Source organism: Pantherophis guttatus, chromosome 1 (genome assembly GCF_059756535.1).
Source record: "Pantherophis guttatus breed Tessera chromosome 1, ASM5975653v1, whole genome shotgun sequence".
NCBI lineage: Eukaryota > Metazoa > Chordata > Lepidosauria > Squamata > Colubridae > Pantherophis > Pantherophis guttatus.
Window position 1 is genome coordinate 106,277,365 of NC_142063.1, and position 23,033 is coordinate 106,300,397.

Sequence of the window (23,033 nt, forward strand, 5' to 3'; positions counted from 1 at the left end):
TTCCATAGAGATTAAAAATAGATAAAATAACAAAAGCCTTATTTGTATATTTACCTGCACATATATGAACAAAAGTAGAAATTTTTATCTATTTTGAAGCTTGCTTCTCAAATACATCTAACTTTTTACAGGTGTTCAGCAATGGGATATTTTTCATATAATCATGCTAATGCTTTAGAGTGTCTGGAAAGTATATATAGCTGGGCATATTAAAGCAGGAATTGGTTTGGGTTTAATTCTTCATCTGCAGGTAAGCTGACCCTCAAATTTTTAACCAAAATATCACAAAAAATGAGGCACCTACAGATAAATTCATGGCATTTTGGTTAAAAATTCAAGGCTCTTCTTAGCAGCAGGACTTATATGCAGGTACACACGAGATATACGAGTACATTAAAAAGTATTACCATATGGATAAGTCCATCAATAGATAAGTTGAACTCATTTTTGGGGGGTGTATTTTGGCACGTAAAATTCTGGGTTTATCTGTGAGCATATATGGTAATATTTCCCCCTCTAAATAGACTTAATTTCTTACCTGGGAAGAAATTAACTTGCTTCTGAAAAAAGGGATTGCAATTTTATGTTACCTCATCTGATCTAGCATTTAGGAAAACCATCTTTTGGAATACCGTATATACTCGAGTATAAGCCGACCCGAATATAAGCCGAGGCACCTAATTTTACCACAAAAAACTGGGAAAACTTATTGACTCGAATATAAGCCTAGGGTGGGAAATGCAGCAGCTACTGGTAAATTTCAAAATAAAAATAGATACCCAATAAAATTACATTAATTGAGGCATCAGTAGGTTAAATGTTTTTGAATATTGATTTCAAAGAAAAACAGTAAACTAGCTCTGTAAGTGGAAAAGAGGATCAACAAAAACAATATGGTATCAACAATAACTTTAATAAAAATACTGTATATGAGTTGGGTAGCTATATAAATTTGTTTAATAAATACAATGGGAAAGGTCTTTGGGGATTCCAGAATTTACATGGCACTAATTGGATTTTTGATCTCCCTTTTATTTTGAGACATAATAGACTAGTTTTACACTATAAAAAAATTACACAAGAGAATTTTGCTTCCAGGGGACTGCAGGGAGTCTTGCTAGGCACCCCCCTCATGCCCCATTTTACCTTTAGCAAGCCTCCCTGCAGCCCCTGGGAGCCAAAAAGGGGGGAGGGGCACTGCACCCCCCCATGCCCCATTTTACCTTTAGCAAGCCTCCCTGCAGCCCCTGGGAGCCAAAAAGGGGCGCGGGGGAGGGGCGCCGCACCCCCCCATGCCCCATTTTACCTTTAGCAATCCTCCCTGCAGCCCCTGGGAGCCAAAAAGGGGGGAGGGGCACTGCACCCCCCCCATGCCCCATTTTACCTTTAGCAAGCCTCCCTGCAGCCCCTGGGAGCCAAAAAGGGGCGCGGGGGAGGGGTGCTGCACCCCCCTCACGCCCCATTTTACCTTTAGCAAGCCTCCCTGCAGCCCCTGGGAGCCAAAACGGTTGCAGGAAAAAAGGCATTTTTTCCTCACTCGAGTATAAGCCAAGGGGGGCTTTTTTCAGCATTAAAAATGTGCTGAAAAACTCGGCTTTTACTCGAACATATACGGTATATTTCCTCATGCATTTAGTTTTCTTCTATTTTTCAGAGAGCTTTTTCAATAGATGATCGCATTGCTTGGACCCATATTACTATTCCTGAGTCTCTGAAACAAGGAAAAGTAGAAGATGAATGGTATAGCCTGAGTGGAAGGCAGGGTGATGACAAAGAAGGAATGATTAACCTGGTCATGTCCTACACGGTAAGCTAAGCAACTTAAGCTATTGGCTTTAGTTAGGAGTTGAATAGCTGCATCATAAAATATTGTTAAATGAAGAATAAGGGAGAAAGAAACTGTTACTAGCTAGTGATGACATATTACAATATTACTTATGGTTTCCATTCCAAATTTTCACTGAATCACTAGACTTTCATTTTCTTAAATTGATAGAGTACTCATAAATTAAGAAATACGAATGGAATGATGGCAGTTTTTCTTCAAAACAAATCATAGAAAATTTAGGAAATGAGTAAAATTTTAGAATTTTTTAATAAAGATGGCTCTCAATTGCATATTTGTTTTTAAGGCATATTATTGTATTCTTCTTAGAATAGTTTCTAAAATTTGAATTAATTGAAGAGCCTTCATGAATAATATGGGACAGATATTGATAGGGGATAGTAAAGTTACCTAGTTTTCTGTATTTGTTTATATACTTGGACACAGAAGTGAACCCTATAGCACCTTGTTTAAAGAATCAAATTTATCTCTATACAATTGCTAACTAAATAAAAATACGTATTTTTATTGTGGAAGCTGTTATTAGAGCCAGACTAGAAAGCAGGAGACCATGGGTTCTAGTCCTGCTTTAGCCATGAAAGCCAACTGGGTTGATCAACAATTCTCACAGAATTGTGGGAAATAAGAGGAAAAAGGTGTATGGGATATGTTTGCTACCTTTTTTTTTTTTTTAATTCGATTTATATGCCGCCCTTCTCCAGAGACTCAGGGCGGCTTACAATGCGTTAAGCAATAGCCTTCATACTTTTGTATATTTATACAAAGTCAGCTTATTGCCCCCACAAACTGGGTCCTCATTTCACCTACCTTAGAAAGAATGGAAGGCTGAGTCAACCTTGAGCCTGGGGAGATTCGAACCAGCAGTAATTGCAGGCAGCTGTGTTAATAACAGGGTGCTTAAACCACTGTACTATCAAGGCTCTTGATAGAACTCAATACCTTGAGTTATTTGTAAAAATTATAAAGGCCAGATACAAAGAAATAAATTTTGCCTTTCAGATATTGCATATTGTTTTCGGTAAACTCTTACATAGTGATTCACAAAAGAGCAAGACTACCAGAATTTCAGCCAATCAAGCAGCTCTTCAGAAATCATTTTAGAATAATTTTAGAAACTTTGTAATGTTCCTTTTATATTCTGAAGTAAAATAATACCTAAAATAATACTTAAATACCAGTTTTAAGTTTGCCAAAACTGATTAGACTAATTTAAACTCTGTAAAAATTATAATATTTTCATTTAAAATACACTAGGCTCAGGAGCATTTCCCTGAATTTTTTGTCCCACCAAATTCTTGTTACAGAATTCATTGATTCAAATTGTTATTAAGTGTAGTACTGATTCAATTGAAGAGTTTATGTAAATACTTTTCTTTCTGTCTATCTTTTTTTGGTAGTATATATTTTAAAATACCCTTTTTCTTATTATCCTATTATTTCCTATTTGAAATCCAGTCTTTACCAGCTGCTATGATGATGCAGCCCCAGCCAGTGGTCCTGATGCCAACAGTATATCAGCAAGGAGTTGGATATGTACCTATTACAGGTATGATACAATTTTCCATTTTTAATGCACACTTTAAAAAAACCAATTTTATTAAAAAAATAAACAGAGAGGATGGGAGAAGTTGTGTTCTTTGAAGTAACTGAAATATTGAATAACGAAACATAATTTGAAGGTAATAAACATATATGTTGTTCAAGTTGTCTACAAGGCTTTAGTGAGGTCAATGTAATATTATATACTATTACTTTAGTTTTGATGTAATTCTAAACTCTCATACTGTGAGAACGAGCGTCTATGATTTCTGGGCTTCCTTTGGGCCATTGTAACCCCCCACCGCACCCTAAGTGCAGCTAGAAAGAGGAGATGGAAGCTTTTAATTCCAATTTAAATAAGCTGCAGCTTGCTAAGTAATCCCAACTTGATCAAACTATTACTTGTTCAATTATGAACATTGGAAGCAAAATAACTTCAAACTATAGTTTATTTCCACTAATGGTAGGGTATATTCACACATAATGCTAAGCAGAGGGTTAAGTACCATCAAGTTGACTAGTGGTTAAGTGATTTGCTTGGTTTGTCCCAAATGTCTGATGAAATGTTTTTATTCCTAAGACCCATTTCTGGAGTGTCTGACTGGTAGTTAGAAAATAGGCTGTTCAGAAAGGAGGCCAGTATATATTAAGGAGATGAAACTCTTCACCAGCTTTTCCCCATCCCAATCCATTGCTCAATATGCTCTTTGGATGTAAAAAACAAGCCACAGCAGCAAAGATACAGTTGTTTGAAAGCTCCTGCCAAATATTCTAAGATGGGAGGCCAGAGGAAGGAGTTCAGTACCGCCCCCTCCTCTTAAATTTATTGCAGAGCTTTGGACAAGATAAAATAAACCAGTTTAAGTTATGATTATGGCTGTGCAAAAACACAACCACTAGCTATATTATAGAGACAGCCTACCATTCAGAATTCGCCTTTTTCCCATGGAGGATAGACATATAAAAGACCTGAGGTTTGGTTTTTAATAGTAAGTTAATAATAGCGTGTTCCAAATAGCAATGTTATAGCAGGCAAAGTGCACTGCATTTTTCTGTCTTCTTCTTCTACATTCGCATGGTTCCACAGGCCCTATGGCATTTCAGGGTCTTGTAATGAAACTACTTTTTAATGCACTACGTTGTTGTTGTTTTAATGCACTACATTACATTGTTGTAATGGATATCTGTCTATTGTTGAAACTATCACAAATTGCATATTTACTTTATTCTACAGTCTGACTTTTTCTGTGTCAGGAACACTATTATTATTATTATTATTATTATTATTATTATTATTATTATTATTATTAATCATCATCATCATCATCATCTTGGGACTTTCTCCCAAGGAGACGTTTTTCCCCCAAGCGTTGCTTTTTCTAGTGCTACTATAAACAGGTTCTTCTCAACATGAATACTTTTAAAAGATGAACTTTTATGGCATGTTTCGCAAATAAGCAATATGTTCTACTAACTTTTGATTAGGCATATAAAGAAGAAGACGTGTTGTGTCAGGTGTGAAAGACCATGTCCACACATGAAGATTCAATTCAAATGATTTATTGCTAAAAACCTGCGCACAGAAATCTTCTCAACTAATGGTTGGCACCTGGTTAGAGTTAGATAAGGGTCAATTGTACTCAAGGGAGGGGTTGGCCTTAATTCTCTTATGGCTACATAGGGATTCTTGGCTGATCCCCCTTTTCATTCTGTCCCCCAAGTTCTGCCATCCCTTTTCCTACATATTGCCTCTGTTAATTTGGGATGTTTGATGTTAAAAAAGTGAGATGTATGTATTCTCATAGTAATACTAACAGCTGTCTCTTTTCCATTGCTGTTGCTGTAGCTAATGTCCCAGTTAGCATATCTCACTGGTCTGTCCACCCTCTCGGTCTTCTCAGCAGCTTCCCTTCTCTCTTTTTTCCCTGCTCCCCATTAGATGCTGGTTCCAATGGGCTTGACTTTTTCCCATTCTTTCCCCTCCCCCCCACCCCCCCCACCACCATAGCCACTGTTGCTTGGAATAAACAACTCCTTTTCTCCATCCTATGGACCAAAACAAATGTGTTTCACTTTAGGCATGAACTACTTGAAACCCAATTGTTCCATAATATAATTGTTCATGCATGGAAAATAGGTACTCCTTGTTTAGTAGACAGAGTTGGGACTGGCAACATGGCCATTAAGTGAAGTAGTCGCTAAGTGAAATCCTAACTGTGCTAATTATGTTCAGCTTTCCTTTTGTTTTATGCTTTTATGACCTGCAAAGGTCATAAAGATTACTTTTCCATCACTGTCCTAACTGCAAATGGTCACTAAATGAGGCAGCCGCTAAATGAGGACTACCTGTATATTGTACTTTTCACATGACTTTTCTTTTCCTTTGAACTGGAATTTTTTTTACAAGCACAGATTCATTTGAAAGTGTATTCTACAGAGTGATGTTATGTTTTAAGTTTCCAATGAATAAAACCAAGATCCAGGTACGATGGTCCACTTCAGGCACTTACTGGATACTGCAGATTTTCTGAGTTATTTTCTTAGGATTTTTCCAATGATTTATTAGGCAATTCTGTGACACAACTAGTTGGAAAATAGAAATGTCTAAGGCATTGAACAAAATTGCTCTTTTGAGGCCTCTTTTTTAAAAACTGATTCTGAACTGTTTCACTGATCTACTTAAGGAACTTCAGAAGATTAAGAGTGAAAAGATATAGAGTGTCACTGACATAAGATCAAAACTGAATTTGACTAAGTGCTGGTACAAGCACAGGTTCTACCCTACTAAGTATCAGTAAAAGTGATGGAGGATATGTACTTCTCTAGTACATAGTTTTAGCTGCAGATTCTTGCTTGGCAGCTCTATTCAAAATCACCTAGATATTTTTAGGGAAGGAAGAGTAGGATATTTTAGGGAAGGAAGGGTGGGATATTATATCAAAGGCCAGCAAGATGAATTTGCAAGTTTCAGGTAGGGTTGGCAATTGGGTAGAGCCATCTGAGGCAAATGGAGGAAAACCTAGAAGAATTAACATTGTGTTTTATGATGATGAAATGATATTATGTTTTATTATTTGTATACTGTTGTTTTATAAGAGGGCGTTAGAAGAAATTGAATGAATTAATAAATGGAGTAATGTATATTAGTCACCTGAATTAAAAATTAGCAAATCTTGAAGTACAAAAAAGCAAATTTCTTGTGGCATAGGCTATTAGAATTTATGCTCACTTTGTCAGATAAATGAAATGTTCTCTTCAGTATACAAATAGCAACCAATTTACAACAACAGTGCTGTATCCAACAGCTGAATGTGTTTTAGAATTTCATGAAGAATACATGAAGATTTGTAGATGAATACAGATAGGGATCAAATCCCTTCTTCAGTCCATCACTCAGCATTAACTTATCCATATTGAGATAAATGCTTTAATAACCTTTATATAATCATATTATTAATATATTTGGCTTATTTCTACAAGTTTTTTTAATGGACAAGTCTTCTGTAGTTCTTGAAAATAGAAACTATCATTGATAAGACTTCTGAATTAGAACAAGAAAGTTGGAAGGGATGAGTCAACAAAATGAAGAGATGCAGGAGAACAGACTAGAATGAACCAAAAAAAATGTTCTTTCAGTCTCTTGCATAAAAAAACTATCCTTGGGTTCAACAGAACTGGGTAATTGTCATCCAATTTCCAACTGTCTCTTTTTAAGGAAGGTTGTCAAAAAGGTGATTGACTAGCAGCTTCAAAGGATCTTAGAGAAAGTGAATAATCTAGATCACTTTTAGTCTGATTTCCGGCCAAATCATAATACTGAGACAGCATACTTGTTGATGATTGGATGGCTGATACTGGATCCATCCCAGCCTTCCTTGATATTTCACCAGCTTTCAGTATCATCAAGCTTGGTATCTTTCTGGACAAGCTAAGGGAATTGGGAGAGGGATGTTATTGTGGTTCCCCTCCTTCTCTGGGATCAATTCCATGTGCTGTTGGTAGGTGGTAAGCAGTCTAATCCTAGGCCCATGCTTTGTTTGGGGTGTGCTTCAAGGCTCCATCTTAGTTTTTTTTACATCTACATGAAATCTCTAGGAAAGTATGCTAGGAAAGTACATCTCTGCTCCTTCTCATACAAATGATGCTGTTCTGCCTCAGTTCCTGGCGGCTGTGGATACCTGAATTGGAAAGAAAAGGATTTTGCTCAACTCTGGCAAGATTGAATGGCTGTGGGTTTTGAGTTGCCTTGTCTGAGTACTGGAAATTTTCCATTTTTAGATCAGGTAGGGGAGGGTGGATTGCACACCCCTGCTCAGATCCAGTATGTGCTTTGGGGGGGGGGGTTCTTTTGGACTTGCAGGTCATGTTCAAAGACCAGGCAGGGGCCATGAGTAGGAGACTCTCTGCAAAACATCATCTAATATGCCAGTTGTACCATACTGGTTACTTATGTCCTTGTTTTACCAATGCAACACTTCTACTTACAAACTGCAGTGGCTCCCATAGGCTTATGTATAATTGAAAGTGCAATTATCACATAGAAAGTCCTTCATAGATCATAAGCAGCATCTTTGCAGAACTGCTTATCTATTTTTTTTCCGCATTCCCCATATAGGAGTGGACATTCTTCATGTCCTGCCCTTGAAAAAGATGCTATGTGAGGCATGCCTTCTCTGTTACTCTGTTATATTGAAAGGTCTGGCCCCCACCCAGAAAGATTTGACTAGTTCTGCCCTGTTAGCCTTTTGAAAGTCTTTGAAGACCTGGATAGTCCCCGAGGCATTGGAGCCAGGATGTTACTGTAGATGAGTTCATCCCGTAAAACACAATATTTCTAGTTATTCTCATGGGGTCCATTGGGTTTTTGGTTTTAGTGTTGTATGCTGCTTGGAGTCACAGTTTGTCAAAAAGGGCAGTCATGTACATCTTATAAATAAATAAATATGTATGAAACTATTAATAGGCCAAAGCTAAATGGATACTGAGAAGATTTCATATAATAGATTCAGCTGTTTAAGGAGCAAAATCCTAGAATTTAAGATCTGAAGGGCAACTGTTGGAATTTTTTCCAGCTTTCTTCCTACCAGGGTATTTCTCATATAACACAGATTAATATCTGTTTTCCATGTCTTATTCTTTTCCCTCACTTTCATCCGTCCTTAGGGCTTGAATATTTTGCTCTGGGTAAGTTGTCTTAATTCTTTTTGCATTCCATCCCATCTAACAAGAATTCTGCATGATATTGTATAAATTGATTTTTATTTGTATGGTATGTTTTATGTTGGAATGCAGAACATTGCAGGAGGATGTCACAATACGTAATCTCATTAGTTAACCCATTCCATTTTCAGTAAGTAATAGAACCAAAGCTATATGGAAATAAACTAGTGGTTACTCAAGAAAGATTATCTAACAACTACAAATCTTAATTTAATTTTAATGTATTCATCTTTAATACACATACTTTATTATTTAAATGAATATATCTAATTCATTTAAATAAATATACTTAAAAATCATTATTATCAGATCAGAAGATATAGTACCAACTTCTGTATCATCACTGGAAGTATATGCCTTATAGCTTCAATAACGTTCTTACATATGTGGTTCATCTTTCATTAGTTTGGCCAAATTGTACCGAGATTAGGAAGAGTGAAAGATTAAAGGGATGAAGAGAGAATTATTTTTTTCTTAGAGGAAAAAAAGGTGGCTGTCAGAAGACAATATAGGGAGGATGAAACAAGCAAAAATGTTCTGTTTCAAATTTGAGAAAAATAAGGTTTAGTCAAAACATTCCAATGAAGTTGGCTGTGTTTCAGCAAAACAAAGGATATATTTAGGCGCTTGAAGCATTTCCAGTGTTTAGTCATAGGGAACAATAAGGATTTGAAAAAAGCCTCTTACTCCTTTACTTATGACTTTAAGACCACCAAGCTAGATTGATAGACAGAGCTGCTTGTTATCCTATCACAGAATCTACAGAAAAATGGCCAAGATGTGAATTTTCTAAAACAATTTTTTTTTAAATAGTCATAGATAGGAATGGAAACAACACTTTTAAAAGGCTTTTTATACAAACAGCTGCAGAACAAACATCCAACATACAGCATGATTTCATTTCAGCATAGTCTATGAACAGCAGCAGGAAAGATGTGCAGAATACAATACAACTCAAAAAACAAAACACAGAGCACAGACTATGAATTTTAATGTGCCCTCAACACGTGATTTTTTTTTAAAGAAAAGCAGTACATTAGCTCTACCAACCAAACAAGGACATATTTCAGAAGAATTTTCACTGGTTCTTAGATTTGATATTGACCATTCAGAATTGCCTCTGAATATAGATTCCCAATACAGTCTCATCAAAGCAATTTGATGATTAGGACCTACCATCGTCTGTGTTTCAGCAGATGATTAAGTCATTATTGTTTTTGCCTGGGCTTTACTCTTTCTTTTCTGGGCATTGAGGATGGAACTGTTCTTGCTACTTGACTGGCAAAGCTGGACAATATATTTTAAAAACCAACCTAATTAAAGGACCCTGGACTCTTGAATCATTGCAAATAAGCAATGTTAAAAATGGATCTCTCTTATTTGGAGCCTGGAAACAGGCCAGCATTTAGAACAGTTGCTAAAATTTAGAAATAAAAATGAGCCTAGAATGTTTTTGCACACTCCTTTTACTGGACAAACATTCTGGAAGTTAGTTATTGAATTTTAATTTTCACACTTTCAGAGAAAGGAATTTGCTTAATTATTATGTATTTTGTTACACTTTTAAAAATAGTTGGAAATAATGTGCATTGTCTTTTTCCAATACCCTTTATTCCCCAAAAAGTGACCCTGTCATTTTAGTACACGTTTTATGAATAGGGTCGTCCTATTCTTCCAAAGTTGATACCTATAGCAAAGTGAGTATTGAAGTATAAATATGCTTTGTGTTGTATATAGCAGTGGTCTCCAACCTTTCCAGCTCTGCAAACCGGTGGTGGCGCCGGTGGGGGGATAGAGGATGTTTTCACATGTGTATGCGCCACTTGCGCAAATGCAGCTTTGCGTGCTTACCTGCTGCTTATGCGGCCCAGGGTTTGGGGACCCCTGGTATATAGGAAGCACTTGTTCGAGATATTTGAATGTGGTAAAGTAACATTGTGTTACCCGGAAAGCATTCTAATACTTGGAGGTAGACTTAACTTGAAGTAAGTTTTCATTTTGTTAGGTTCTCTATTATCACCTTAATAAACAGTTCCATTATGTTGTTTTCTGTTGAGCTGTACTACAACTTCAGGGTTTGTTTGTGTGTGTGTGTGTGTGTGTGTGTGCAGAGAGAGAGATTAGTGTTACTCACTTTTTTATGTCATCTAGAGATATGTGCAAATGTGAAGCCATTGCTAGATACATAAATATGGTCCATGGAGGCATTGATGGGCATATTACAATATGCCCGTGTGTCATTCCTGTTTTGTGAGCTGTACTGCTTGCCAGTTGTCTTATAGGTGTAACTCTCAGTTCTGATTTTCACCTGTAAAGTTCTTCATGGTATAGGGTCCGTTTATCTATCTTTAAAGGTTTCTTTCTGCCCACTGAATAAGAATGGGCAGAGTGGACATACTCCACGTTTTTCAATTTAACATTTTAAATTCTTCAAAATTTGGTTCTGCTCTCAGGCCTGGAGACAGAGTAGCTGATGAACCCTTGGCACTTTTATCTGAGGTGGGGTTTGGATGTGTGGGTACTATGTTGGCCCAGACATTCAGAATCTAATGATTTTTCTGTGCTGTCTTTGTCAGTTGTTTGGAGTTGGGCAGCCTTTAAATTTAAATAAATAGAGTCCAATTGGGGGAAAAATGTTTCCAACAGTAATATGATCATTTGCTTCATTTTACTCCAAATGTGCTTACATTTAAGCCTGTTTACTCCAGGACACTACTATGGGAATGTGGACCTTGTTAGATCCCTCTGCAAAAAAACAAAGAGTTCTGGTAACCATCTAGTTTTTGCAACTAGTATGTTTTACAAATTTCATTTGCTCTATTACAAAAATAGGAAGGAATAAAAATGAGCTGCATTTCCACTGTCTCTCTTGCAACAAAGTATTAAATTCATCATTAAAAGTCAGTATTGTGACATCCTTACTACAGCATAAAATGTTCAGTCAAGTGTCTTGAGGAAATGCCCTTTGCTTGATTAAATAAAATGCTCAGTCCTCAGAATTTGAGAACAGTCAGGCTAAAGAAGGAAATGCAAAAAAAGAAGAAGAAGAAAAGCAAAGCAAAATAATACAATAGTCTCCTTCTCTGGTTATGATATATTCATAAGTTTTAGTTTGGACAGGGGAACCCTCCCTCAAGAAAACAAGATTATACAGCATTTGAATCAGATACAAAGCTAATAATAAAGCTTGGAAAGTTCTCTTCCTCTTTAATACATTTGAAAATATTTCACAAATAAAATACTGTATTTCTCCTATGGGATCAAAAGTGGGTCACAAGATAATCAGGATATAAAGGCACTTGACTGTATTAGAATATTGTCTTTACATTTTGTAATATTTTCTGCATAATATGAATTGATTTATTTTTATACTGTGTTGCTTTGTAAAAATATCATGTGTCATCAAACACATTGCCATTTTTTACATTTACATTTCATTTTAAGTGCCATTGCTTATATCTATATGCTTCTCACTTTAGCAAAGCTGATGCACTTTAGCCATGCTGATGCCAAATTAATTCTATAAACTTTGAAGAGCGCTTTTTAAATGGAAAATAATGGACTATGGACAATTCTGTTTTCAATTCTTTATTCATTATTCTGTACTGCATTTGCTTGTTTAAATTCAAAAAGCAATTTGACAAATGATGGAAGTGTCTTTTGATGTAAAAACACATTTTAATGTTAGTTTGTATTAATTGGCAATATTGATTTTCAGAATTAAGTTACCTGAATGAAGGTATTATTGAACTGAAAAGAGGCACAAGATGAGTTGGCATTTTTGTAAAGCATGGTACAATTAATGTTAGTGGTAGAGTAAATCTGAAAATTACTAGTTACTAGTTTTACTAGTAACTAGTAATTACTAGTTTTCTAAAAGAAAATGTCTCAGTGGAGGTTGCTCTTTTGAGGTGGTTTAGAATTGTGTATTTATTTGGGATTTTTCTTTAAGATTCTTGATATATGCTGCAAAACGGTATCCATAGCAGTATACTGCATGCACTACAGTAAAATGTACGTAGAATAACATTGGATTATGGTTTGTAAAAATCTGGATTGCTACCTACATTGCTAATTTAAATATTATGGGAACAGCTTCTGCAAGTTAGGTTTCTGTGGACTAAGTTCATTCTTTTTCTCCCACTCCATCAATTTGCAGCTTATCAGCAAATCTAATAATTATGTATCAGTATTAGAGGTTTCCCTCAAATATAAAAACAAGACAATAAATGCATAATACAACGTTGTAATACCATCTCTTGTTCTTTATTTTAACTTCTTAACATTGTGAACCACTCACAGTTATCAGGGGTGTGTCTAAATCTAATTATAGCTTTAACTTAAAAGTTGAAATAATTAATATCCTCTGTTTCTATTGGCATTATTAATTAACTTTTTAATAGTGAGAAACCAGCTGGACTACGGGGTTTTTTTTAATAGCAAAGTTTGGTTTACTCACTATATTTTCAAGGATAAAATAACAATTCCTACTAATTGTGTATCGTTCTCTATAAATTGTTATATTTATATATTTTCTGTTCTTCCCCTACCTTGTCAGACTCTTGTTTCCTTTGCCAGTTTCTTTGATTCACCCTGAAAATAATTGGAAATATTCAATTTTCTTCTTTTATCTTTTCACTACTGCAAAGCAGGATTGATATGCAGGAAGTATTATTGCAGGGCACAGGGATTCAGGAAAGTCCTGGCTGATTGCCTTGGGAAGTTGGCAACCATCTTAAAGAATCAGCACTTCTTTGTTCTCTCTTAAAGAACCATACTGCTTAAAACAGAAGAGTGTATACCTTGTCTGACAAGGTATAGTATGGTCTCTTGTGCTGTCTGAATGCACTCCTTCTCTTCTTACTCTGATAGTTCTTGAAAATCAGTAGCATTTTCTTGTATAATAATTTGCCACGTTGCTCATCCTGCTTGCATTGATTACAAATAATCAACTGAACCAACTTTTCATAAACTTTAGGGAAAATATTTTATTTTCACGGGTGGTTTTTCATATTTAAATGTGACCACATCACAGAGCTAAATAGTTGTTTTAGGTTTGTAGCACAAAGCTATTTTTTTTTAATTCGTGGAAATTTCCACCCTTTTAAATGTCCCAGGATTCCATGTAAGAATGGATTCCAATTAGTCAGAAGCAGAAGGGGAATCCAGTCTCCTACATCTGTCTGACTTGTAAAAGTATAGATCATAACTCAGATCAAATCATTAGTTAAGGAAACTAAATTTAATTATTATAACTGTTAGTCAATAAAATTCACAAAATCAGGATTTTTACCAGAAGTAAAAGACATTATTTTGTTTAACATAACAACATAACATAACATAACGTTCTATAGTACTAGCTTCATTTTTAGGAGGTGTCTTGTAAATATCATTTATATACCATATAAATCAATGGAGTTTCAGATTACTGATGATCAACAAACAGAATGACTGTTTGGATACCAGCAAGAAGATATATTATTATAAAGATGTTAGGGAGTTAAACCAATTTGATTTTGGTTAATTGTTGTGGATGATGGGAAGTTATTTGTTTCATGATGTACTAGGAGAACAGCTTTCATTGATTATTATATTCTGTGACTCTTATCACCTCCAATGTTCACCAACATATTTCATAGAACCTTAATGATCCAGAATTGTATCTGGTATTTTATTGTACTTGCTTAAATGCTTTTTATCTATATGTCTGGAATTAACTGAATTTCTTAAAGGGGAGATTTTATACACTGCAACACATTTAAATTCATTAGGATTTGGTATTTTCCAATCAGTCTCAATTCTCTTGTCTTTTTCCAGGGATGCCTGCTGTTTGTAATCCAGGCATGGTACCTGTGGCAGTTCCACCACCTGCAGTCAACCCTCAACATGTATGTAATGAAGAGGATCTAAAATCTATCCAAGACATGTTCCCCAACATGGACAGAGAAGTAATCCGTTCAGTACTAGAAGCTCAGAGGGGGAACAAGGATGCTGCTATCAATTCCTTGCTTCAAATGGCAGAAGAGGCTTAGATCATTCTCATACTGCCCTTCATCGTTGTTACCTTTAATTTTGATTTGCCAAGCCAGGAATTTAGTTAGAAAAAAAAAATGCCCAAGCAAGCAACCTATCTGAGAGGCTGTGATCTATTTTTGTCATGAGTGGTAATTGGAATATTGGTTTTTACTGATAACCTTAACAGAAATCTCAGCCATTTTATAGCTTTTACTTCTACCCTGTCCACATTTCTGATGAAAGATAGTGTTGAAATACCTCTGCCAATTCCCCTCCCCCTTTATTTGTTTGCTTTCCAAAACCAACAAAGTTCCTCATCCACTTGTATGCATTATGCATTTGGAAGTCCGGGAGTAGGGTGAGTATCAGTTGAGGGATGAGGGAGACCGCTGTTCTATAAAGTGCTTTTATTAAAAGCAATCTTTCTCTCAAGCAATCCCTTCCTGTGAGACAAAAAGTGATCACACAGCACCCTTTGGCTTGTTTAGTGATATTTGAACATTAAGGCAATTTGTAATACTTCCTACTATAGTGATACTAGCTTTGTTGCAACTTTCACAGTTTTGCTAACGAGAGATCACTTTTCAATCTACTAATTGGGCATCAATGCAATGTATTTATAATTTTTCATTTGCTTCATGAAGCGCTGCTGTGCTTCTGAATTTACAATCAGTAAGTTCATCGTTTTGCAAGACACAGAAACATACAGGTAGTTCTTGGGTTACGAGCATTTCTTCAGCAACCATGCAAAATTATGACAGTTGAATGAGGGGAATCTATGATGGGTCCTTGAAGTTGTGGCCGTCGCAGCATTCTGCAGACACGTCATCACCAGCTTCTCACAAGAAAAGTCTCAGGAAACTGGTAGGAGATCATAAGTTACTCTTGCAAGTCGTTTCTGCTGCCACCACTTCTTCTCCTGGGCACATGAAGATCTTACACTCCGTATCCGACAGCACCCACCCACCTGCATTCCATAGTATCTGCCCAGAGCACCTGCCAACCTGCACTCTGTAGCACCCACCCACTCAACCAGCCTGCCCATAGCTTTTGCCCTTTGCCTGCCTGCTTGGGATGCCATTTCAGTGCCTCCTTCCACATCATGGTCATGTGAGGTCCTTGCTTAGCAGCTGGAATTGCTGTTGCTAAGTGATGCGATCACATGTGTCACATTTTATGATCATATTGTTTAATGGCACAATTGCTATTGTAACCTGAGGACTACATGTATGCCAGAAGGGGACTGAAATCTTCCTGATGTGTTTTTATGCTTGTTTGCTCCTATATTTGTGAGAAACTCATAAAACTGAAGCAGTGGAATGTTATACCGTAGAAATTCAGCATTACCAATGTAATATACTTCCTTGTGATAAACAATAATGGTTTGAAAAGAAACACCTTTTTTTTTACCCTTTTGACGATTGATTTTAAGGTATAACATTTCAGTGGAATATTCACTGTTGTAAGGTTTCATAAGATTCCATTTAACCTTAATTCTATTAAAGGCGAAACATATGAAAAAAATTCATTGCCACAAATGAAGACATGACACATTTAGAGTACAATACAGAAGCTGTACATAATAATTTTCTATTAGAGTTGTAGATCTGTTGGAGGTAACAAAGTTTATATTTGTTTAAAGTTGGAAAAAGTGAAACAATGCACTTTAATAGACACATTTTACATGCTATTTGAGTTTTTTATTGTTTTAAACATTTTCAAATGCTGTCTATAATTGCCAGACAATTTTTTATTTCCTAAAGTGTTTGAAGACAATAAGGCATCAAGGTGATCATGATTTTTATTGTTTTAAAAGAAGAAAAACCTCATTATTTCCTGCTTTTTTCTCTCTAATAGAAAAGATCTATTAGAAATGCTTTATTGTATCATCATAAAACTCCTGGCAGAGCTAGCTATAGTTAAAATATTTATTTTTTTAATTGTTAAAATATATTGAGAAAATAATTTTAAATACCTTATCAGATCCATTTATTGCTTTGTTTAAATTCTAGCTATTTTGCTCTCATAAATTTAATGGATTAGTATTTGTGAATGCTAAATTAATCATTTCCTCTTCTGTTGCTTTTTACATAAAATAAGTGCTTTTCAGAAGCTCCAGAAGAGGTATGTGTCCATCTAAAAATCAGCTGTGTTTCTTTCGCCATAGTTTGCAGTACTGTCAGATTAATGTTACAGTTAATGTCAGTCATATATCAGTAATACATTGGTGAATTCTTGTGAATTTGTTTAGCTAAGACCCTTAAGATATTTTATTAATTAGAAGCAAGGAGCCAAAAATCTGGAATACACCATATACCATCCCAGTGGAATAACGTGAGCTGCATAATATGGCTATGTAGATTTTTCAGTGATGCTTCATTTGTGAATGAAGTGTCTTTTTGGATCAGGAGGTGGCAAGCTATGACACAGCTTCAGCTGAAGCTTTGGCACAATTACTTCATGTACCTTCTAAAGGCTTGTGTTTGCATTTTGAGATGCATTTCTGTACAGATAGTTGGCTTCTGGATATTTATTGAGCCTCGAAGACTGCTGCTTTTTTATGTATGCACGGTGCACGTCCAGAGAGATTTCTGAAGAGTCTTCATAACTCTATTGCAAAATTCAAAGAAAGTTTAGACCTATTTCTAGATGTTTGAGTTTACTCAGAGATAGATAATGGGGAAGGTTTTAAAGAGAATGTCAGTGAATTGTATTCTTGCTCTTTTTGATATTAAATAAATCCGCATTCAGATAGATCCAGTGGGTTGTTTGATATTCTTGCTAATAGGGCTATTCACTAAAATCTGATTAGCATTTTTTCCACTGACAAGGATATTTTTAGAAGGATTTTTAGAAGAATTCCTCTCATTTTTCCAGAGTACTTATTTGGAAGGGGTAAAGGATCTGGAGATTGAGGGGAAGGAAACCGGCAAAGACCCTGGTTCTCACTTTGCCATTCAGCCAGTTGGGAAGCTCTGCTGGATGAAAAGCTTTCCAATGACAGAGTAGTCCATTCTCAAAAGAGTAGGATGCAAGCATTGTTACAATTACAACCATGTTTTTGTTCATTCCTGGATGTACTTTGATTCTATAAACAAATTTGGAAATGTTTCCCATGGATTTCAATGAAAGTTGCAAAGTTGGGATACAGATTTCTGAGGTATAGAGCTGAAATGCACCGGTTATCTACCACTTAAAGTAAATGCTAGGCAGCATACAACTCTTCCTTGCATTTTTCATTATATTCTTTGTGACAACAGTTTGTTACACAATCCATAGCATTTCTTCACAGCACAGAAGCTGTGTTAAAAGTCTGATGTGCATTGACAGTAGCTTTAAACTCACCAAGAATCCAAGATTAGTTAAATTCAGGAACATTTTGCCTAGCTAGATGCTTGCCACCTTTTGTTCAATTCTGTCTGACTACGTGCTGATGATTCTAGGCGTTTCCCTTTCTAGATATTATTGCCTGTGTTGGCTGACCTGTAATGCTGTACTGAGGGTGTTTTGCTGTAATTCTGAAAACATTTCTTTATTACTCTTATTCATATTCAGCTGTTTGCATTATACAACTTATTTCCCATTCTATCTAATTTAATAAATGTATATCAAATCATTTATGGCCATGGTCTTTTATGGGAGGCATGTTGCTTCAATCCATGACAGCTGCTGAGGCTATCTGTATTCAGTAAGATATAAACAGTCTTCATAAAGCATTAGCAGTTTGTATTCAAATATGGAATATCTAAAGTCCTAAAGCTTCCTTGACTAATTATTCATTTGTTTGTGTGTAATGGAATATCTCCAAGAATGAAGGGATGTATTCTTTGAAGGATGGAACAAATCCATTTAAAATCAGTAACCTTCAAGGACTGGAGTGGTGTCCTTGAGTCAAATAAATCTAGATTTGAGTTGATTTTCAGTTAATTCATATTGCAGTTTTTTGCAAGTAGTATGGCAGGAATAGTAGCTCTTTCAGTATAGCTGTGAAAGCAAGTGCAAACTTTACTGAAAACCTTTTACTTCAGCAAATGTTGCCAATTTCTTTTTTAAAAAATGGTTATTCACTAATAACACTAAGGTTATTCAGTTGTATATCTTGTTATACACTTTTTATCCCCTTAACAAAAAGTACAAAAATGAGTAGAGAAATAATAAAATGGTCTCTTTCTCAGCCTTCTCCAGTCAGACACAGAGAAGGGTCTCTGCTGCTGCTGCAGTGACTGAAACGGAGTTGAGGAGATTATGCAACCACCCCTTGTAGATCTGCTATAGGGCATTGCAAGTCAAAACAACTAGACACAAAGACAGTTTCCCCCCCAAGACATCACTCTGTTAAACACCTAATTCCCACAGCACTGATTTAGGCCTAAGGATATCTAACCTTGTAGTAGGCCTGTATTACTATTATTCTTCTCATCTTTCATATTACCTCTTGGTATCCTATTACCCATTACTATTGCTTTGTTGGTTGTATCTTATGGTCTTACGATTTATCACTTTGTTGCTTTTATGTACACTGAGAACCTATGCACCGGACACAAATTTCTTATGTGTCCAATCACACTTGGCCATTCTGTTCTGTTCTGTTCTGTTCTATTCTGTTCTATTCTATTCTATACTATGCTATGCTATGCTATGCTATGCTATGCTATGCCACGCCACGCCACGCCACGCCACGCCACGCCACGCCACGCCACGCCACATATTTGCCTGTGTTAAATTGTATTGCTTAAGACTCCTGGTATATTTGAGTGTTTGACAACACTTTCTCCACCACAGAGATATCCAGGCACAGAGCTTCATTTGGGAGTTGTCTTAATGCTTTATAAAGTTTTGCATGAAGCAAGCCATTTCTGCACATCCTACAAGAGGTAGTTGCACAATCTCCTCATTTCCTTTTCAGGCACTGCAGCTGCAGCAGAGACTCTTCTCTGTGTCTGGTTGGAGAGGACTGAGAAAGAGGCATTATTATTATTATTATTTTTCTATTTATCACAGCAATCTATGTGCCCGATGCAATAACTTGATAAATCTCAGGACAGTAGAAATGCAACATAAATAAAAGATGCATCTGTTAGTCATCCAGTGCTGCCTCAACAAATGAAGTCAGTAAAGTATTCTGTTTGTGACTCATGGTGAGACACAATTTCTTCAATACAACCAAGGAAGCTAATCTGGGATCCCAAAGGAATGAACGAGAGTGAAGTCCCCATGTTATGCTCTTATCTCCATTCCACTAATAACCAAATACAAAAACTACACATGCTTATTACATGAATAAAGTATTGCTATGATCAGATGTTTTTTATTTATTTATTTTATTTTATATCAAATTTATATACCGCCCTTCTCCCTGAGGACTCAGGGCGGTGTACAGCCAAAGTAAAAACATAAACCACAAACATTAAAATACAATTAAAAAGATATATATATATATATATATATATATATATATATATATATATATATATATATATATATATATATATATATATATATATATATATATATATATATATATATATATATATATATATACACATATATATATATATCTTTTTAATTGTATTTTAATTAAAATACAATTAAAAAGATATATATATATATATATATATATATATATATATCTTTTTAATTGTATTTTAATTGTATATAAATTTATATATATATTTGGCCCCATAATTAAAAGCAATGACAAAACAATTAAAAACATTTTAAAAAAAGTGTTAGGCCAGCCCGGCTTGCTGAAAAAAGAAAGTTTTAACGGCATGGTGGAAGGCACCGAGGTCTTGGATTCTCCTTATCTCTGGGGGCAGCTGGTTCCAGAGGGTAGGTGTCCCCACAGAGAAGGCCCTCCCCCTGGGGGCCACCAGCCTACATTGTTTGGCTGATGGCACCCCGAGGAGGCCCTCTCTGGGAGCTCGCAGGTCGATGGGAGGCCGTTGGTAGCAGCAGGCGGTCTCGAAGATATCTAGGTCCTATGCCATGGAGCGTTTTAAAGGTGATAACCAACACCTTGAAGCGCACCCGGAAGACCACTGAGAGCCAGTGCAGCTCACGCAGGAGAGGTGTTGTATGGGAGTGCCATGCAGCTCCCGTAACTACCTGCGCGGCCGCATTCTGGACCAGTTGGAGCCTCCGGGTGCCCCTCAAGGGGAGCCCCATGTAGAGACCATTGCAGTAGTCCAGGTGAGAGGTGGCGAGGGCGTGAGTGACTGTGCACAGGGAATCCCGATCAAGAAAGAGTCGCAACTGGCAGATCAGGCGAACCTGACAAAAAGTCCCCCTGGCCTTCAGATGTTCCTCCAAGGACAGCTGCGTATCCAGGAGGACTCCCAGATTGCGAGCCCTCTCCGAGGGGGCCAAAGACTCGCCCCCAATAGTCAGGGATGGAGTCAACTGACTATATCGGGATGCCGGGAACCACAGCCACTCAGTCTTGGAAGGGTTGAGCTTGAGCCTGTTTCTCCCCATCCAGATCCGCACAGCCTCCAGGCACCGGGACATCACTTCAAGGGTAACGTTGGGGTGGCCTGGGGTGGAGATGTACAGCTGGGTGTCATCATTAACCAATGTTAATTGTTATTTCAAAGCTGGTTTTGAACTTCCAACTTAATAAATCCATTGGTCAGCTGGTGGCAGGTTTATAACTCCATTCATGTGGCTGGAGCAATCCGTTTGACAAATTCCTGTTGTTAAGTGAGACATTTGTTAAGTGAGTTTTGCCACATTTTACGACCTTTCTTGCCAGAGTTGTTAAGGGAATCGCTGAAGCTGATAAATTAATCTGGTTATTATGTGAATCTGGCTTCCCCATTCACGTTGCTTGTCAGGAGTTCGCAAAAGGTGATCACATGACCTTGGGAGACAGCAATGGTCATAAATATGAATCAGTTGCCAAGCATCTGAATTTTGATCACATGATCATGGGGCTGCTGCAAAGGTGGTAACTGAAAAACTGTCATAAGTTGAATTTTTCAATATTATAACTTTGGTCACAAAATGAATTGTAAATCAAGGACTACCTGTACATTTTAGATGTGTGAAGGCATTAGCTCTTTATATTACATTATTTTCCCAAAAAGAAGCCCTACCCCAAACATAAGCCCCAGTTAAGATCATCAGCCAGACGGGTACATTAAGTACCATATTTCCCAGAAAATAAGACCTAATAAGCCCTAATGTATCTTTTGGAGCAAAAATTAATATAAGACCTGGTCTTATTTTTGAGGAAATATGGTAGTTTCCGTATGTTATGTCATTCATGACTTTGATGAGTGTTGGGTTCTGCACAGCTTAAAGTTAGGAGAAACTATTGATTGCATCACAACTAGATAAGGATATTGTATGTAAGGATGAAACCACTTTAAGCAGATGATGCCCCGGGCTCAGCATAAAGACTCTTCTTATGCCTGTGTTGGTTTGATTATAGCATTGCTTTTTAAAGCAATTTGGAAGGATAATTTTCATGAGGTTGCTGGAGTTTTGTCAATCATTTTCATTTTAATGCTATTTAATGTAGGCGTTTTGGAGGATATGAAATGATAAGAATACTTTTAAAACTAATATACCAATGAGAACAACCCCTTCCAGCAAAAGTGCTACTAATAACTGCCTGTGTATTTTAAAAAATAATATAGAAAGCAGCACATTTTAGGGGTAAATTGGCATCTCAAATCTCCAGTTGTGAATAGTTCGCATTCAAAATACTATTATTATTTTTTGAAAAATCAACATAAGCAGCAGTAAAGGAAATCATGGATTGGATTGCACTGGGATAAATAGCTCCTGTTGTCAGTATTTCTATAGGAATGTACGTATTTGATGGCACTAATTACACTTGGTAATTCAACAATGTAGCTGAAGGGGTGAAATATCTATGAAATCTTCCATGCCACATTATAACGTGAAGAACCCTTGAGAGCTTCCATGGTGATTAGAAGCTCAGTGTAGAGATGGAAAATTATTTTTCCATCTCTACACGCACTATCTCCCCAAGCAGTATGTTTTGCTCTAATCAAGCCTGAAGTGTATCCAGTAGGAAACATGATAGTATGTCAGCACTGATTAATTGCAATAAAATGCAAATGGCTTTGTTACCTTCCCTGGGCCAAGATAAGGAGCCATCTGTTAGTCATAATTACTAATTTTACAGTAAATGTTTTCTTCAATGGAGAAAAGGCATAAGCACCCATGATGAGTAAGGATTTAGAGGAGAGGATATTTCAAAGGCCATTACAGATTCTAAAATTATCAAGGATAGAAACTCTGCAACTGCAGCTTTTCATAAAGGACGAATGGCATTCACAGTTCTGTGCAAAGTTTCAGCACTCCTTGTCCAATTGTGTGTTTCAGTGGTTCCCTGGGTGAACAAAAGCTGACACAACGGTCGTATGCTACAAAGGGAAGT

At 36.5% G+C, this 23,033-nt stretch overlaps 1 protein-coding gene across 2 annotated transcripts in view; it reads left to right on the forward strand.

Moving 5' to 3' along the window:
• The window catches only part of TOLLIP (toll interacting protein), a 41,881-nt gene extending 23,645 nt beyond the window's left edge, over positions 1 to 18,236 (forward strand). Inside the window, exons 4-7 of one of the 2 annotated variants that reach the window (XM_034416846.3) lie at positions 1,655 to 1,807; positions 3,302 to 3,392; positions 8,549 to 8,569; positions 14,423 to 18,236. In XM_034416846.3, coding sequence (XP_034272737.1) covers positions 1,655 to 1,807; positions 3,302 to 3,392; positions 8,549 to 8,569; positions 14,423 to 14,637 — 480 coding nt within the window. In that variant the 3' untranslated portion in view covers positions 14,638 to 18,236. The remainder of the gene's footprint in view (positions 1 to 1,654; positions 1,808 to 3,301; positions 3,393 to 8,548; positions 8,570 to 14,422) is intronic. The other variant, XM_034416847.3, reaches the window with a different exon arrangement.
• Positions 18,237 to 23,033: the final 4,797 nt, after the last annotated feature.